Here is a 16,816-nt window from a genome sequence, read left to right as displayed (position 1 = left end):
CCCAAGGGTGGTTGGGGACATCAGTGGGACAGAAGTGGCATTTGTCGTTGTCTGGGCTCCACTGCCAGCTTTTTTAGCAGGGCTTAAAGTGGTTGTTTATGAACRGCTGACATGGGCTTGTATGCGTAGAATGGGGATTCCAAGAAATACTAGATAAATGGACGTAGTATTTTTTAGCTTCAGCAAAGCAACTGAAGAGCCCTAAGGGTTAGTTTCTAAGCACTTATGCAACTGTTTGTTTTGACAAGGACCAAGTATTTAATGCACGAGCAGTGAATGGAATTCTTCAGCGCTCACTTGGAAAAACGCTTCCRTTGAGTGGAGGCCCTGGCACGGGCCGCTCACGCTCTGTCCCCTCTCTCCTGTGTGCACGCAGAGATCCGCAGCCAGCTTGTGGAGCAGTTCAAATGCCTGGAGCAGCAGTCGGAGTCGCGGCTGCAGCTGCTGCAGGACCTGCAGGAATTCTTCCGCCGCAAAGCCGAGATCGAGCTGGAGTACTCGCGGAGCCTGGAGAAGCTGGCCGAGCGCTTCTCCTCCAAGATCCGCAGCTCGAGGGAGCACCAGTTCAAGTAAGCGGCCGTTCCCAGAGAGGGACGGGACCTTTCCACCTCCTTGTTTGTTAAAAGCTGTTTTTTCCCTTTTTCTGTCGGGGATTGGGGTRGGGGAGTAGCTGCACAGTTGAAAACCTGATTAAACACAGAGCATCAYTGGTGGCCTTCCCGTGTTATCACTGTGCAGCAGGAGCTGGAAACCTGCTCTTCAGAGATAGGTTTTCTCCCCGGCACGATGCAGTTGTGCTGCCGCAGTTAGGCTGCCTCGAGCAGYGCAGTGAAAATGTGAGTTAGGGACCGGGGAGAAATCCAGCCTCTTGATTATTTTTTATTTATTTCATTTGTTTTAAGGGATTTGAATTCAGGCACTGCTTTGGTAATGTAAATAATGGTAAGCCTGTTCTTATAAACCTGGATTCCTGTGCCTGCYCCAATCTCTAGTACTTCACGTTGCACAGAGCTGTGTACTGGCTCGGTCCTGGAGGCAGCTTCYGGAAATCTAATTTATGAAAGTCTTTTTAATAAAACACATATGTTTGCTCTGCACACACCGGTACAGTTTTGGAGATGGGCACATTCACAGTGGCGATATATCCTTAAACCAGCCCGCAGGGCCCCTGGYGCTCTTGTGCCCGTGGGACGGGCGCTGTTCCCATCCGTTGTGGCAGCAGCCGTGCCCCRCTCCTCCCCGCCGCCTCCTCCAGCCCTCGGGCCTCTCTTTCCATTGCAGCGGCAGCGATTGCTGCTGCTCCATTACTAAATCCTATTTATTCCATATTACTAAATCCTGTTTAATCTGTTTATTTGGWCTCTCTCGCAAGTCAAGGTTTGCCGTTGCCTTACGCACAAGTGCCTGGAAGCGCCTCGCTGCTCAGAGGCTGTTTACCCTTCCTGCAGCGAGCACTGCTTTCCACTTGCTGGTGCTTGAGCTTGCTCCCTTGGCTCGGCACCCGTGGCGCCGCTGCTCGCTGAAGCTTCCCCCCAAGGGCCCTTTCCCGAGTGCTCGGGGTGCTGCATGCGACGTGGGTGCACGTGGCCGTGGKTGGCCCTCCTGCTCTGCTGACACGGTGACTGCGCGGACGTGCACTGCGCTCTGGGCTCGCTGCTGCCGGCAGCGCACGCTGTGGGAAGAGCAGAGTGAATATTCAGCGTACCTGAATACGTTTGTGTTGTGTGCACATCGCGTGTTGACATGGGAAAGAGCTGAAACGTTTCAGCAAGCAGATTTCCTCCTCCAGTGCAGTTCAGTGGGCAAAGTGCAGCACGGCAGCTTGCATGGCAAACGGGCTCTCTTCCAAAAGCCAAGCGCAGCCACAATAATAGCCCAGAGTGAGGAGAGAAGGGGRGAAAAAGCCAGTGCTGAGCTGCAGGAACCTGCAGCAACTGGAAAATGTTCCCTGGCCATAACCTAGGGGACCTTCCTGACCTTTTAGCCATTTCTGRTCACTTTTTTTACACATTTGCCATTTTTATGTGCAAAAACTCGTGGCCGAGCGCTGAGCCCCGGCACTCGCTGCTGCGTCGCCTCCCGTGGTGTTTCRTTCCCTTCAGTTGGGAACCTGCACAGGCTTCGTTCCTTGCAGTGTTTGGGCTCAGGCAGCCAGGTCAGCTCTGAGGCTTCCAAGCATGTTCATCAATTTTTAAATGGACGTAATATATTATTATGTTACATTAATTGCAATAATATATTATTAAATATGAGGAATCCACAGAGAGACTGGAAAATGAACATAACCAAATCAAGCTGCTTATTTTCTTTACGTGCTATTTGTCTAGTTTGCTGTTTCTTCTTCGTGTGGCTCCTGAGTCTCCGTCTTACCCCGGGGAAGGGCCCGTTCCCTGCTCGCCCTGCGCCGGGCTCGGTGCAGAGCGCGGCGTGCACGAGCTGCTGGGCTCTGCCTGCTCTTCTGACAGCCCTAGCTCTCCCAGCGGCCGCTGCAAATTGCTGCCTGTTCTGTCTCCCAAGCACGAGACAGATGCCAGCACCACGAGTAATTTACTGCTGAGCTCGTTCTGTTTTTCTGTGTTTGTCTTTCACGTTACATCCTAAAACTCTAACTTCTAGGGCTATAAATCTGCTTTAAGTGAGCAAGTCCAAAAAAGCATCTGAAGCCCTAGAGGCCAGAAGCTCCTAGGAACACGTGCTGTAAGGATTGGGCAAACATGCCCTCTTTTTCTCCAGCAGAACGTGCTCGTGTCTCTTTGCCCTACAGGGATGGAGATGAGATATTTTTGTTTCCTAAAAGCTGGTTCTCGGTGTGACACGTGTGAGGAGAGGGAGCTTAAGGAAAAGCAGCAGTTGTTCCCCCATAGCAGGGCTGGAGCGTGGGGCTCGAAGGCTGCTGACACAGCTGGGATGCGCTAGCGATGCTGCCGTGTTTGGGATGGATCAATTCGGATCTGGGTAAACACAGTGAGACTTTCTCCTTGCCCACTGCGTGTTTATGGCGCCGTGGCTGGTATGTTAAACCCCTGGACCCTGCTGAAGACCCCACGTGGGTACCAAGGAATTGATGGGCGGTGGGCTCAGCGCTCTGAAACCTCTGTGTCTGGTGCAAGCTGCTGTGCAAACCTTCCCCGCGAGTCCGGGCGGCTGCCTGAAGGGTTTGCATCGTGGCACGCCCGGAGACGCGCTGGAACGGGGAGACCGATGAAATACCCCGTTCCACCTTCTGAATGGTTCACGTGGCCTCTTGGACTTTTGTTCCCTGTTTCTGCAGGAAAGACCAGCACCTGCTTTCCCCCGTGAACTGTTGGTACCTGGTCCTGACGCAGACGCGGCGGGAGAGCAGGGATCACGCCACGCTCAACGACATCTTCATGAACAATGTCATCGTGCGGCTCTCACAGATCAGTGAGGATGTCATCAGGCTCTTTAAAAAGGTAATGAAGCCGCGAATGTTTCTGCACAGCCAGGACTCGTCCTTGTGTTTGCCTCAAAAAACAGGAATTTCCTGTGGCTTTCTGCACAAAGCAGAGGCTGTTTGAGGATGGAAGTGCCTCTTGGGCACTTAGAGCTTTGGGGTTCAACTTAGCCATCTTTCTGTTATGGGAGTGTTTAGAGTTATAGAACAATTTGAAGTGTCTTGGTGAAAATGCAGACTTCAGAACCAGTGGAGAGCAGCAGGGCTTTGTGATCCCGGCGCAGCTGGCAGGGAGCAGTTGGGCGATGGAAGCGGAGCCCGAGCTGTGCCCGAAGCCGCAGCGGGGAGTCTGGGCACCCCCAGTGCCCAGAGCCACGAGTGCGACGGGTAGAAGAGCAGCAGAGAGGTATCTGCATTCCGAGGAGTTGCTTGCTGCATCCGAGCGAGCAGCACAGAGAACAGCTCAAACTCGGAAAAGTGACAATGTCAAAAACACTAAATCTTTGACCCAGTGAGATTTTTCAGAGACAACTTGCTAAAAGCATGAAAGCTAACAAAAACTGCCCCAAAATGCCAAGAAAGAAAATGGACATTGAATGAGGGAGCTGAGAGGCAAAAAAGAATAAGATGTAATGGCAAATATCTGAATTCTTTATCCCAGCATTTGTTATGGAAAAGCTTATASTGGAGATTTGCTTTGGGGGATAGCCAGACTGGAGAATCTTTTTCAGCTGAGTTGTCAGTAGCTGTTTTAAAGCAAATCCGTACATAGATTGCCATTTATCCTGCCTTCCAGATAATCCTTACACAGCAGTGTGTAAGAAACTGAGATATAAAATGGTCAAATGACTGGCCATGATGCGTAACATAGTGCTTAAATTGCCGTGGGTGCCTGGGGAATGGAAGGTGGAAAGTGTGGTGACTTTTTTTAGAGACTCCTGAAGGGCTTTTCAGAGCACTGATCAGCACATCTGACTTTAAAAACAGGCTGTAGTAAGAGCAGAATTAGCAGACAATGAGGCAGATAAAGGGAGGAATCAGTGCAGCTTTCTGAAGAGAAAAACCCTGCCTGGGAAATCYAGTGGCCTTTTCAAAGGAGTCAGTGATCATGGGGGTAAAGCGGGTATGATATCTTCAGYGACTTAAAGACCTTGGAAAAGGGCCTTCCCTGAAGTTCTTAAGCAAAGAAACTATTGAGGAATAGTAGTAATATTGAGGAATAATTATGGGGATTAATGAGTGGCTGAAAGACAGGGAGCAAAGCAAAGGGAGTATCAGAGGAGGGCTTAATAGATCATTTGGAAAAGAGGTGAGTGGTGGTCTGACAAAGCCCTTAGATGGTGCAGAGTTATGAGTGATTCCTGAGGCCAGATGGAGCATGAGGGGCACACAGGGATCCTGGGATGCGGGTCTCGCAGCCTGTTCCTCTGCAGAGCGTCTCACACGGCACAGAATGCTCTAAAAAGTCGTAAGCAGTTTGTAGAAAGAGAATAGAAGCCAGGACTTCATTTTTGCKGATACAGTGTAAGTTGTGGATGGTCAGCAGGCACTGGACAGAAAGGTGAAAAGGAAAGTACTTTTTTTGCATCATTGGTATTATATGCACACTGTATTGTACCAGAGTATTGTGGCTGGTTGTTTTTTGTCCTAGGACCATTTTGAATGTCAAATGTGCAACTTGGGCTCTGGAGCAGTTGCACAAACGTCCTGTGTGGGAAGGAGCCGCCTTCCCACAGGCACTGGCGTGATGCGGCTGCAGGTTGAGGCTGGGAATCCCTGGCAGCCCGGCCGTGCTCGGGGACAGGTCCCTTGTCCTGGCCCCTCGCTGCTCTCCTGGGCGCCTGCTCGCGGCTGCCCTGGTGCTGCTGCCCGCGCTGGGCACACCTTTGCTCTGCCTCTGGCCTCCTTGTATTCATGGCCATTGCTATGGCTTGTTTTCCACAGGGGTGGCTGGGAAATTGTAGTTGAGGGAGCAGGACAAGTTAGGTGGCGTGTCAGAATTTCTGAATAGTGGAAATGTGCTAAAAACAGTTAATATCTTCAAGTTTTAGTTAATTAGAGAGCAAATTTAATGTGATAGTTTCATGGGCAGAGTCTCTACGGATTTGACCTAGAAATTAAACCACAAGAGAAGATTTGGTTTGCTGATCTGATGTAGGATAGTGTCCCTTTCCCCTTTCCTCTGGCCTCCAGAAATTGGGCAGATTTGGGAATTATTGGTTAAGTCCGTGCTAATTCAGTCTCAACATCTCCCTGCTATTTTACAGTGAAAYATGTGTTGAGTTGCACAGTTAGACTCTCTGCGTACCCCTCCAGAATCCGTGTGTGGAATATCTCATTTTAAACTCCAGTAGGATGCATCCAATTCAGGACATTCAGGCAAGGGCATAAACACAACATTTCGGGCCTCTTCCCCGTAAGTCAGTGCACCAGGACAAGAGGATGAAACATTTCATGCGTTTAGTGGGCTTATTTCTTTGTGCTTGCCTCCTCCCCCTTCCTGCCCCTTCCTTTCTGAATTTATATGTTAGCTTTAAGACAAAATGCTTTYATTTTATGGAAATTATCTTGCTTGTTCCTCCCTTCCCCCATGCGCAAAGGTGAAGCGGCGCGGACTCCATCTGCAGCCTGCCAAGGCCAGCACCTGCTTTTAATCGAAGGGAGGCTGCACAAATGAGCTGTGGAGATCTGCGATTTCACTTGCGTGCCTCCCCGGAGGGTTGTGTTGTAGAAGGACTCACTGTGTGCTCAGAAATAATGATCAGCTAAATCACTGAAAAGGCTTGTTTTGTGCCATCATTTGCCCTTAATGTGGCTGGGGAGGCTGAGCTTCTGGGGACAGGCAGGTTCTTCTTTAACCTCTTGTGTTCTGTGCCCAGAAGAGGATCTGCAGCTGCGTTTCCCATTTCCCTGCAGGATTTTGGCGAGAAGATCTGGCCACGTGTGCGGGGACAGGAGCACGATGGTGAAGGGCTCTTACCTTGCTCAGACATCCAGCCTGRTCCTGTGGCTGGCAGCTCCTTGCGCAGAGGACACGTCTTGCAGCATTAATCTGGTTTGCAGCAGAGCGAGTGGAGAGCTGCAGGGCGAGCAGAGCGGCCCCGCAAGGGTTAAGGGCTTCTGCAGTTGTGGTTCAGCTGTTTGGTTTTGTTGTAGATTGCTCTTTGATGGTAAATTAGAGTAGCATTTTTTTCCAGAGATGTCACTTTTAATTCCTCCCTTCCCRAATTTATTAATGGGCTGTGACATGCTGTGGGCACACAGAGGAACGGGGAGGTTTTGTGCTTTGCACTTTCATTATGTAAATGCAAACAATTGCAGCAAAGGAAAGGCCGTGCAGGATCCGGGGTACCGGGACGTGCATAATTGAGAATCGATTGATCCGAAGGGTGGTAATTTGCCAACAAAGATGCCGGGGCCGAGCCGCTTCTCCCCTCGCCTTCCCCGGCGGCGCCCGGCACCGCGATGGGTCATTCATCAGCAAATTGGGGCTCTGCATTTTGTTCATCTCCACTGAAGTGTTTTGCCCTGCCCGTGACCTGCGGCATATGGGCTGCTCCGCTGCCCGTGCCGAGCCGGCTGCGTCGGGGCCGGCTGCGAGGCCTCTGGCCGTGCCCCAAACCTGCGCAAGATGGAAAAAAAATCCCTCTCTGAATGGCTGGGATTAGATTTTTAGTGATCTGTGGTGCAGAGATTTAACGGAGCCAACTGCAGGCAAGATCCTGCTGCAGGGAGGCCAGCGTGACGGCTTACACTATGACCGAGGTATGGCCGAGGCACAGCCAAGGTACAGCACAGTGCAGCCGAGGCACAGCGGGCCATCGAGTGGGGCTGGGCAGGGGCTGTTACGTTTCCCAAATCCCTGGCAAACTTGCCGGCTGTAACGACGGYGCTCGAGCTGGGTGGCCGCTTGCACCGTGTCTGCCTCGAGACTGCTCCCTCCGCGCTCCTGCCTTGCTGCGGGGTGCACAGGAAGCCCCTTCCCCTTCCCTGGCGGGGCTGCGGGCTGGTGTTTGCTGCAGGCTCTCCCCAAACGGCCAGTGGGTCGACCCACCCTTCGGCTCTGCATGTTCCAAAACGGAGACTGTTTCTTAGAGAAACAGCAGGAGAGAATAAAAAATATCTTCAAATACATATGTTTTTAAGGGAGAAAAGAAGTGTTGTTAGTGAGGTGGTCCTGGTAAGTGGAAACAGCTGGGAGCCCCAGGAGGGGGAAGCCAGAAGATGCAGGAAAAAGGCTATTGAAAATAAAAGTGAAACTCTAGGCCTGAAATCTCCCTCGAAGAAAAGCAGCAAAGCCAAGAAAGGAAATGTGTGAAGCTTACAGTGAAAGCTGCAGAACTGATGAGATTGGACTGCTAAAACTGGCAGGTGGAAGAATTGGAGACAGAGACAACAAACTTTAAATAGGAGGGATGGATGTGTGCAGAACATGTGCACATGGGAGCCGCGCTTACTTCACACATCGCTGCGTGGCGGCGTGCTGGACGGGCTTCCTTGTGCCTGTGCTGTTAACTGGCTGCGGGTGGAGGAAAACACAGCGGAGGGCAAGTGCATGCCAAGTGCTGCACGTGAGGAAAAATACTCCCTGGCCTGGGAGCGCAGGGCTGGGCTCTGCGGGAGCTTTGCACCGGCCTCCAGGAGGGGAAACAGGAGCTGTGTGCGCAGGTCAGCTCCGTGCTCTCCAGCAGGACAACGAGAGAGCGAAAAYTGGGAATTGCTGAGAACAGAGCAGAAAGCAGTTAATCCCCTGCAGAGCTGGGGCTTGCCTGCCTTGCAAATCCCGTTTGATTTTCTTTCCTGATTRGGTTGCACAGAGTCAGGGAGACCTAGAAAAGGGGCATGTGCTCCTCAAGGACTGAAACTTTTTGCTTGAAAAGTCCCCTGACAGATAAAAGGTTCAAAAATGCAGAAAATAACCCGTTTGTGGCCGCTGCGAGACGCGGCATGGTGGGGTGGACGGCCCTTTGGACTCAGCCGGTGGCTGCCTCCTACACAGCACTAGAGCTGCTGCATCTCGTCTCTGCTGTGGTGACCCTGGCGTTGGCGATGAGTGTGGGAGGCCGCTCGGGGCCGGGGCCGCTCGGGGCTGGGCGCTGCTGCGCGGGCTCCGCAGCCACGCGATGGAGAGCGGCCGCGCGCCGCGAAATCCCAGTTATAACCGAAAGCTTTTTCCTTCTGGAATACCTGACAGCAGAGTTTAGTGAATGAAGCAATTCATCCAGGCGTGGTCCCAGGGCAGAGCTTGGAGGTGCCTGTAGCTGATGCTGGAAAATGCGAGTCTGCGCTTGGGCCCTGGTTGCCAGGGGGCGAACGGGGGATTCATGTCCCCACACCAAGGTGGACGGTACATCTTTTCCCAGAAATGCTTCCAAATTCAGTATTGAACGTGTTGCTGCAAGCAGGGGCACCAGCCATGGAGTGACAGGAGGCAGAAACAAGGATGTGTATAGGGTGTTCTCCTGACTCCGGGCCTGCTCCCGGGGCCCGTGATCTGCAGCCAGATTTCATAGGGGTTGTTGGGTTGCGGAGACCTGACAGTAACATCCCTTGTTGGTTACGGCAGGCCTGGACTGTGCTCTGCTGGTCACTGTTCTGGTGCAGGAAAGCCGTGCGGGATGTTCAGTKTGTGGCAGCACTTGGTGAGAAGCCCTGGTAACGACAGCCCGTGGTGCCGGTGCCCCGAGCCGCTGTCCGTGAGCGCCCGGCTCTCCTCTGCTSTGCCAAGCAGGACAGCAGCTTTCCTCGGAGAGGGACCTGCCCCAGCGCGATGGCACCTGCCCATCGTCTGGGCTCCAAGCGGAACGCRCTGCCGGCTTGCAGGGCTCCCAAGACACGGGAGGCCGGGCACGGCCGGGAGCCGCTTCCGCACAGGGAYGCGGCGGCTCCTCCCGGCAGCGCCCGCTGCTTCCTGCCTCCGGTGGAGGCCGGGACAGATCCTTGGTGCTTTTCCAAGTGCGGAACCGCCGCTTCGAGGCAGAGCATCGCCGCCTGCAGTAACTGTGCTGCGTTATTCCCTGCCTGGGATTTAATTACGTGTCATGGCCGTGAATTTAACTATGTCCCATACCGCAGTGCCCAGGGTAGAGGCGTAATGAAGAAGTGGCATCGGTCTAGGAGGAAGGGTTTTTCTTGAGCAAAAAAAGCCACCTTTGTCAGGAGCCCGTGCTGCTGCTTTCCCTGGCTGTCTGCAGCAGCAGGAACTGTGGTGAAAGCTGCCGAGCTGGGAATGAGGCTTTCCTGCCGGGGCAGCATTCCCGRAGCCACCCGGGACATCTGGGGCAGGTGGCTCTGTTAGAGCCTGGGGCTCACCCGCTGCATGTGGCCTTTGGGCCGAGTTCCCCAGGTGCTCCTAGGATTTCTGGTGTGAGAGGGGAGGGTGGAAAGGGCCGGAGCGAGGCGGGAGMCCCTGCAGCCGTGCTGGGAGGAGGCACCGTGCCGGGATTCGGGAGCTGTCGCTGTGGGTGCTGGCTCCCTGCTCCGACCCAGGGAGTCGCTGCGGTTGTTGGGTGCTGGTTGTCCCAGGGCCCACAGGGTGGCAGGGGCACAATGCCTATGGGGAGCCATGGGGAGGACACGGAAGAGCAGATCCCTGTTATATCCCTGTCGGGAGGCTCTTGGCACAGGAGCAGCCCTTGGTGCTCCAGGCAGTGTCCGGGCGCTTGGGTGCCAGGCTGCCCACGAGCCGGGCTCTGAGCGCGGCGCTCGCCCGCGGTCCCCACGAGCCGTGCGGCTCCTGAGCAGGAAACGCTGTTGACAGCGGGTCACCTTTTGTCGCTCCATTTARGAGCCTAATTTTAGGCTGGAAAATTATGACTTTGTTGTGCTCCCTTTGGTGGCAACAGGAAGGGGGGCAGATTCCGGCCCCCCTGTTCCCTTTGGGAAGGGCTGGGTGCTGGGGCCGGTGTGAAATGGAGGCCAGCCGGGAGCTTTGGGGACGCAGGGAGGGCTTGGGGTGGGACGGCATCATTTCTGGTGCAGATGCGGATCTCTAAGGTGGGATGTCCCCCTGCCTCGGAGCACGGTGCCGGCAGCCACACCGAGAGCTGCATCCGGAGAGCCATATCCCACTGGCACCGTGCACTTCCACGTGCCCTTCCAGATGCAGAGCTCGGAGCAGAGCCCACGTCCCGCAGGCTGCCCGGCCGAGCGGGACAYGTGCCCAGGTGGGCAGGTGTGGAAAGGGGAGCCACGCAGGGCGGCTGGGCACTGAAATGGGCTGTTGCCAGTGGGGAGCAGAACAGCATTGTCTGGGGACAAACAGAGCTCAGAACTGCAGGAATTCTGACACTGTGCTTGCATTTGCTTTGCCATATGTACTCATGCATAGGAATATACATTTTATTTGATAGGGGTTTATGGAAAATAGATGGAAAAGAAAATGGTTTACTTTTAAACTTCCAAGCGCTGCTGTCCTAGGCCGATGGGAAGAGGAGACCGTCTGTGTTTTGATTTCAATGTTTATAACAGAAGAAGCAGAGGGTGGATGTGGCCGGGCAGCGCCAGGGATGCCGCCTGCCCGCTCCGACGCCGGGAGRGCTCGGGCAGGATGCGGGCAGGGTAAATGAGGTCCCTGGCGCCCCTCGGGCTCAGGGCAGCCTCACCRTGCAGCCGTGTCCCTGCCCAGGGTGCGGAGCGAAGCCGGGAAGCGCCGTGCGCAGCAGGCGCCGGGGAGGGCAGGGGGGCAGCCCCGGGATGCTCGCCCTGCTGGTGCCAAGCGGAGCTTTCCCAGGGTCCGCACGCACGTGGGAGAGGTGACGTTCCCCTAGTTTAACTGCCCTCCTTCCCAACGTGTTCCCCTGCTATCACTGTATGTTGTGAGCGTGRGGGGTCTCACCCTGTTCTTTGCCTTGCAGAGCAAGGAGATCGGGCTGCAGATGCACGAGGAGCTCCTGAAGGTCACCAACGAGCTGTACACGGTGAGTAGCGACGCTGCTGGCCCGCGGTTATCGCAGCCYGTCCTTGCCTTGGTGCTCGGGGGCGTCTCCGCTGAGGCGGAGGATCCCCGGCTCTCCCGCCACGACGGACTGCACGTTCTCAGCGGGCAGCGGATCGGGGTGCGTGGTGGTTTTGCTCARGCAGGAAGGGGAACATTTGGGCGCGATGTCGCACGGATCTGGTGTCRCTGATGTCCAAACTGCCGCTCCCGCACTGCTGCTGCGGGCCCAGTTTCCCCCCGGGTGGCACTTCCACCCCGTGCCTCTTCTGCACCCGCGCTGCCGATCCGGGCCTGGCCCTGGGCCTCCTCCATGGGGCTGCCGGGGCCCCCGCACGGGACCCCTGGAGCGCGAGTTCCTGCCGCCGAGCCCCGTGCAGGGCTCRTGCAGCTGCAGGACTGGCACAGCCGCAGCTCCGCGCATCGGCTCGCAGGAAAGCGCCTCGCGTTCCTGCTGCCCCTGYCCCTCAGGGATTGTTCTGTTCTATTCATGGGGGTTTGGGATGCGTGAGGCAGCCTGAGGGCTGTCTTGGGTAGGAAGAGTCAGATGCTGCGTTTGCTGTCCTCAGTTGTGTCTGTTGCCTGTACATAAATTGTACTGCGGTAGGTTTATTCCCAAGCACTCCTTTTATTCCATCATCTTGGAAAAGCAGGCCTAAATAACAGGCCGTGAATGGCATCATTTATATCTGCCATAAATCTTCCCGTGCCAGGCTTGTTTCTGTGCCGGCTGCTGGACGGGCTCAGCCTGGCTGAGCYGCTTGGTCCGGCGGGGCTCAGAAGCCCACAGAGATCCAGGATTGCATTGAGGAGCATTGGGTTTCACCCGCGACTTTGGTGGTAGTGACTGGGTGAGGTTAGTTACAGCAACACAGTACACACCACAAACAGGGATTAACGAGAGCTGAACTGTTCCTGAATCCCTGCGGATCCATATGCTCAAACTCAAACCCAGGACAGAAAGGTTGGGTGAAGGCCCATTTCAGTCCTGAGGCTGAGAAGCACAACGAGGTCTGAAACTCTTGCAGCTCCTCGAGGAGATCATGGAGGGTGGTTCTGGTCCCAYGGAGTGTGCGGCAGAGCTGGGCTTTGCTGGATCCGACCATTTGTTCCTTGGCTGCCGTGTGCAGCGCAGGTTTGACCGGATAAACAGACGGGAGCTCTTGGAGCAGCTTTGATTCCCTTGGAGCTGCCCTAGCAGTTAACATAATGAACATAACAAACTGGTTATGCCAACTTGCTGGCAATGGATGTCTAAAAGGGACGGGCTTATTGCAGAAATTGCAGTAAAATGTGACAAAAAGGCAAGGCTTGCTGGGCAAGCAAGGGTATGTAAATGTGTGCAGTCCCAGGCAGCCCTGCTGCAGCAAGCAGCTTTCTGTTCTTGCGCTGTCAGGAGCGTGCTGGGCTGGTAGGCGACCGGCTGCTCCTGGCCCTTGGGGCCGCGGTGCTTGCACGCCCGCTGCAGCCCTTTGGGCACCTCGGGCTCGCAGCAGCCTTGGGTACTTGGGTGAACTTTCTGCCTGGTGGCAAAACCTCGTGCAGAGACCCAGCCTGTCCCTGCAGTGACATCCGTCTTCAGCAGCCCTGGGGCCTCATTTACCCAAACCACATGTCCCTGTTCCTTGGAGCCCCGCTCAGTTTGGAGAGGGGAATGAATCCCATATAGCATGCAGGGAAAAACAGATGTTTTTACAGACTTCTCAGGCATTTGCTGTCTCAAGCTTAAGCCAAAGTAACTGAGYGGGTTTTAATTCAGCCTTGTTGCTGTTTTGACGCATGTTCCTCTGTGGACTCAGTCGATGTGGTAAGAAACAAACCTACAGAAACCTGCCTGGGTTTTCATTAAAAGAAGCAATAGATGACTTGCTTTGTAAAGTAAGAGCTCTCATGGAACGTTTTGCACAGAAATAATTAAGTTGTGAATTAAAATCAGTTTCATTATTTTGATTCCCGCTTGCAGATTCCGGCAGACRCGGTAGCGATCCAGGTTCTCTCAGGCCGTTGCTCGCAGGCCGTTTCTGCRCTGCACGCACTCGTGTTTGCTGAAGGCAGGCTGAAGGGGACTGAGGAAAAGCAGYGCAGAGCTCTGTGACGGGAGCTGCGCGGTGTGTGGAGCTAGCGAGGCGCTGCGCGATGCAGCGCGGCGGTGCAGACCGTAGCATTAACCTGGGCGAGCTGCCGCCACRAGCCATCGTGGAAGAGCATTATGAAGCGTGAAGGGAATCAAATTAATTAGGATAATTTCTGATGATCTGTCACCCAGGTTAAAGAYGGTAACAGCAACGGGCCCTGGCTCGGCAGGAGAGCAGCCCAGCCGGGCCTCCCCGCTCCGGGGCTTCGTGCCGGTGCCAGGCTGCAGGAATGACCCCTCTTTCGGCACAGGGCRCTTCCCTCGCGCCCCCTGAGAAGGGACGAGTGCCGCTGTGGGGACGGGGCCGCGCTGGCCGGGCCGGACCTCGCAGACCACGCTGGGTCCCGGCCGCACGGTGCTGAGCGCCTCCCCTGCCAGGCCTCCGCTTCGCCCTCCTGCGCCTCGGTTGAGGCTGGCCCTGCTAAGGCCTGAGCCAGCCCTGAGTGACGGACCCTTCAGAGCTGTAGAGCTCTGTAGCTGAAGGCAGCAAACASTGTCGCTAATGGCTGGTTCTTTGGAGGCCGCCTTTATCCAAAACATGTTATTAATATTGGAAAACACAACTTGTGTTTTTAAATAGCGAGCATTGGAACACATTCCTTTCCCTGCTGCAGCTAATGAGCTTGTTTGCAGGCGAGCTGGGGCCACAGCCGTGGCGCTGCTCCCCACGGCGCCCGGCGGGCAGGGCTGCAGCTCAGGCTGCCTGTCGTGGTCCCGCGGGGCTGCACAGAGCCTCCCGCGCCGCTGGCACAGCCTCCCGCACCGGCGCTGGCCTCCGCGGCGCTGGGCTCGGTGCTGCCTCCTGAGCGGGTCCTCCCGGAGGCAGCTTGGAGGCTGCTTCCCCTGTTCTCCTTGGTGATGAAATACGGAGGCGGCGAAGGGCGTTAGTTCAGGCAAGCCCCTCTCATCGCTAGCGAGCAAGTGGGTAACATCTGTGCAGAGCTACCAGACTGCCAGGGCTCGGGCAGCTCCCGGGYGCTCCGCGCTGTGGGGTCCTGCGGTTTCTCCGGACTCTTCCCAGGGCGGCGCTCTCGGTGAGGGAACTGTCGCGGTTAGCAGCGAGGGCGCCCGCGCAGCTCGCTCTGCCACGGCCCCCGCGTGTCGGGGCGATGTGCAGCAAGGCATCCGCGTCCCCAGGGCACCTAATGAGAGGGGACAGCGTGACTAAAGGCATAGAGCGAGCAGAGCAGATGTGTGCTCCTCGCCAGCTCCGTTCCAGTGATCACAGCATGCCCTTGGGGCTCTATTTTTAAAAGTGGCTGCCGTGGTTGGATTCGTGCCGTGAGGAGCCGTCCTTGCAGCAGAGCAGCRTCCCCTGGGCTGCCGCCCTCCTCTGCAGCGGGGCTGTCCTCGCTGCCTCGCGCAGAGCCAGAGTCCGGTGCTCGCGGAACCAGCTCCCTTTGTGCRGGACGCCTGCAGCTCTTCCACCCTCGGGACGCCTCCAATGTCAGAAACTCATCCCGCTGATGGACCTGCTCAGCAAGCTCGAGTGCAGGCAGAGCACGGTTGGGTCAGAAGTGGCTTAGGACAGACATGGGGCTCTGGTCTGGCTGTGGAGCAGCCGGCGTGCGCCGGTCACTGCCTGTTTCCCCTGGCCAAGGAGCGCTGCGTGTCCCGAGCGGGAAGAGTTGCTCCATGCCCGCTCCGCGCAGTTGGGAGAAGGGGCTAGAATTACGCTTAGTTTTAAGGGCTTTTCCTTCCCGTCATGTTGGTCCTTATGGAGCCATGGTGTCCTCCAAGGCGGAGGTGTCCACGGCTCGAGCCACCCTGCGCCGAGGCCGCTGTCTGCAGGGCCTCATGAGCTGCTGCTCCCCAGGTGATGAAGACCTACCATATGTACCACGCGGAGAGCATCAGTGCCGAGAGCAAGCTCAAGGAGGCGGAGAAGCAGGAGGAGAAGCAGTTCAACAAGGCGGGGGACATGAGCGTGAACCTGCTGCGGCACGAGGACAGGCCTCAGCGGCGCAGCTCCATCAAGAAGATCGAGAAGATGAAGGAGAAGGTGGGTGAGCGGGGAGGGACGCGGCCTGGAGGCCGGGCCAAGGCTGCCCTGGGTGTCCACCGACTCGGGGGGTCGGCCCCGGGCCCCCTCGGCTGCCGTGGGCACCCTGAGCACCCCGCGCTCGCAGCCCAAACAGCTACTGCACCAGTCCTGCTTTCGCCACTTGTGCCACAGGTTGTTARGATGATGTCCTGCTCCCGCGTTCTCCAGGCCCTGCAGCAGGAGCGGCTGCGTGCGGGGCGTCCGTGTGTGCTCTGACACCCGTTCTGCTTTTCCAGAGACAGGCCAAGTACTCGGAAAACAAGCTGAAGTGTACCAAGGCCAGGAACGACTACCTGCTCAACCTGGCAGCCACCAACGCCGCTGTCAGCAAGTACTACATCCACGACGTCTCCGACCTCATCGATGTGAGTGCTGCGCCATGCTGCACCCAGGCGATGCTCACATGGGCTTTGGTCCCTTGAAGCTCACCTGTGCATGTGTAGGGRCATCGTGGGGTCGTGCAGGGGGGTTGCAGGGGCTTGAAAATACTGGCCCAGGCTTGAGAGTGAGAGTAGCTGCATGTGAGGAGCCAGCCCGCAGCAGCGGCCCCATAAGGACCCGTGCAGAAGGGTCTGCATCTGCCTTCAGCCTCCAGGACATCTCATATAAATTTACAAAAGAGAAATTACTTGAATGTCTTCTGCTTCTTTCATGTCATTTCATAAGCACATTTGTATTTTGTTGCCAGTGCATATTGGTTTTGGCTTCAGAGTCCCGTAGAAATGACATTTTCCTTCATCTTAAAGTGCTGGYTTCATCTTACCACAGCTGCAACATGATTTCCTGCAGCTGGAGCTTTTCAAAGTCCAAAGCACTTTGCACAGAGTTTGCAAGCAAAGTGATCCTAGCCTTGCCTCCYGTCCTATTGATTATTCTTTATTTGACAGAGATAAACTCTCTGGAGGATCAGGTGCATCCTCGTTCTTGTGCCTGAAAGCTGGAAATGTTGGAGTGTGCAGTTCCCATCCCTGCAGGCAGTGCTTCGCTGCCCTTCGCTTTGCTGGCTGCGCACTGTGCAAGTGCTTTCCTGGCTCTTGCTGCTTTCCACCCTAAGTGTTCGCTGCACTAAGTGGCCTGGGGCAGTCGCTGCTGGCAGCAGGTTTTGCAGCGATGGCAGGAATTGAGCCCGGCAGGTGTTAGTGACTGCAACGAGCCGCTTTTAAATGAGGCTGGAGGTGGGATTTACCTCCCTCTGTTACAAAGCATCTCCGCAGTGTTATGGATTGCACTGTGCAGAATTTCTTTCTGCTCAAGTTGCTTCAGTGATCACATAAATAACTAATCTAT

General features: G+C 55.6%; 1 protein-coding gene across 3 annotated transcripts in view; it reads left to right on the top strand.

Moving 5' to 3' along the window:
- Window positions 1-378: 378 nt before the first annotated feature.
- SRGAP3 (SLIT-ROBO Rho GTPase activating protein 3) overlaps window positions 379-16,816 on the top strand; it is a 34,685-nt gene continuing 18,247 nt past the window's right edge. For all 3 annotated transcript variants that reach the window (XM_026052556.1, XM_026052554.1, XM_026052557.1), the window contains exons 1-5: window positions 379-569; window positions 3,272-3,434; window positions 11,272-11,334; window positions 15,302-15,487; window positions 15,766-15,894. In XM_026052556.1, the coding sequence (XP_025908341.1) occupies window positions 3,372-3,434; window positions 11,272-11,334; window positions 15,302-15,487; window positions 15,766-15,894 (441 nt within the window). In that variant the 5' untranslated portion in view covers window positions 379-569; window positions 3,272-3,371. The remainder of the gene's footprint in view (window positions 570-3,271; window positions 3,435-11,271; window positions 11,335-15,301; window positions 15,488-15,765; window positions 15,895-16,816) is intronic.

The sequence above is a fragment of the Nothoprocta perdicaria genome, unplaced genomic scaffold, assembly GCF_003342845.1.
Source record: "Nothoprocta perdicaria isolate Ctin4 unplaced genomic scaffold, notPer1 scaffold_9, whole genome shotgun sequence".
In the NCBI taxonomy this organism is placed as follows: domain Eukaryota; kingdom Metazoa; phylum Chordata; class Aves; order Tinamiformes; family Tinamidae; genus Nothoprocta; species Nothoprocta perdicaria.
The sequence above is the reverse complement of the archived record's forward strand: the minus strand, read 5'-3'. Positions and strand labels throughout refer to the sequence as shown.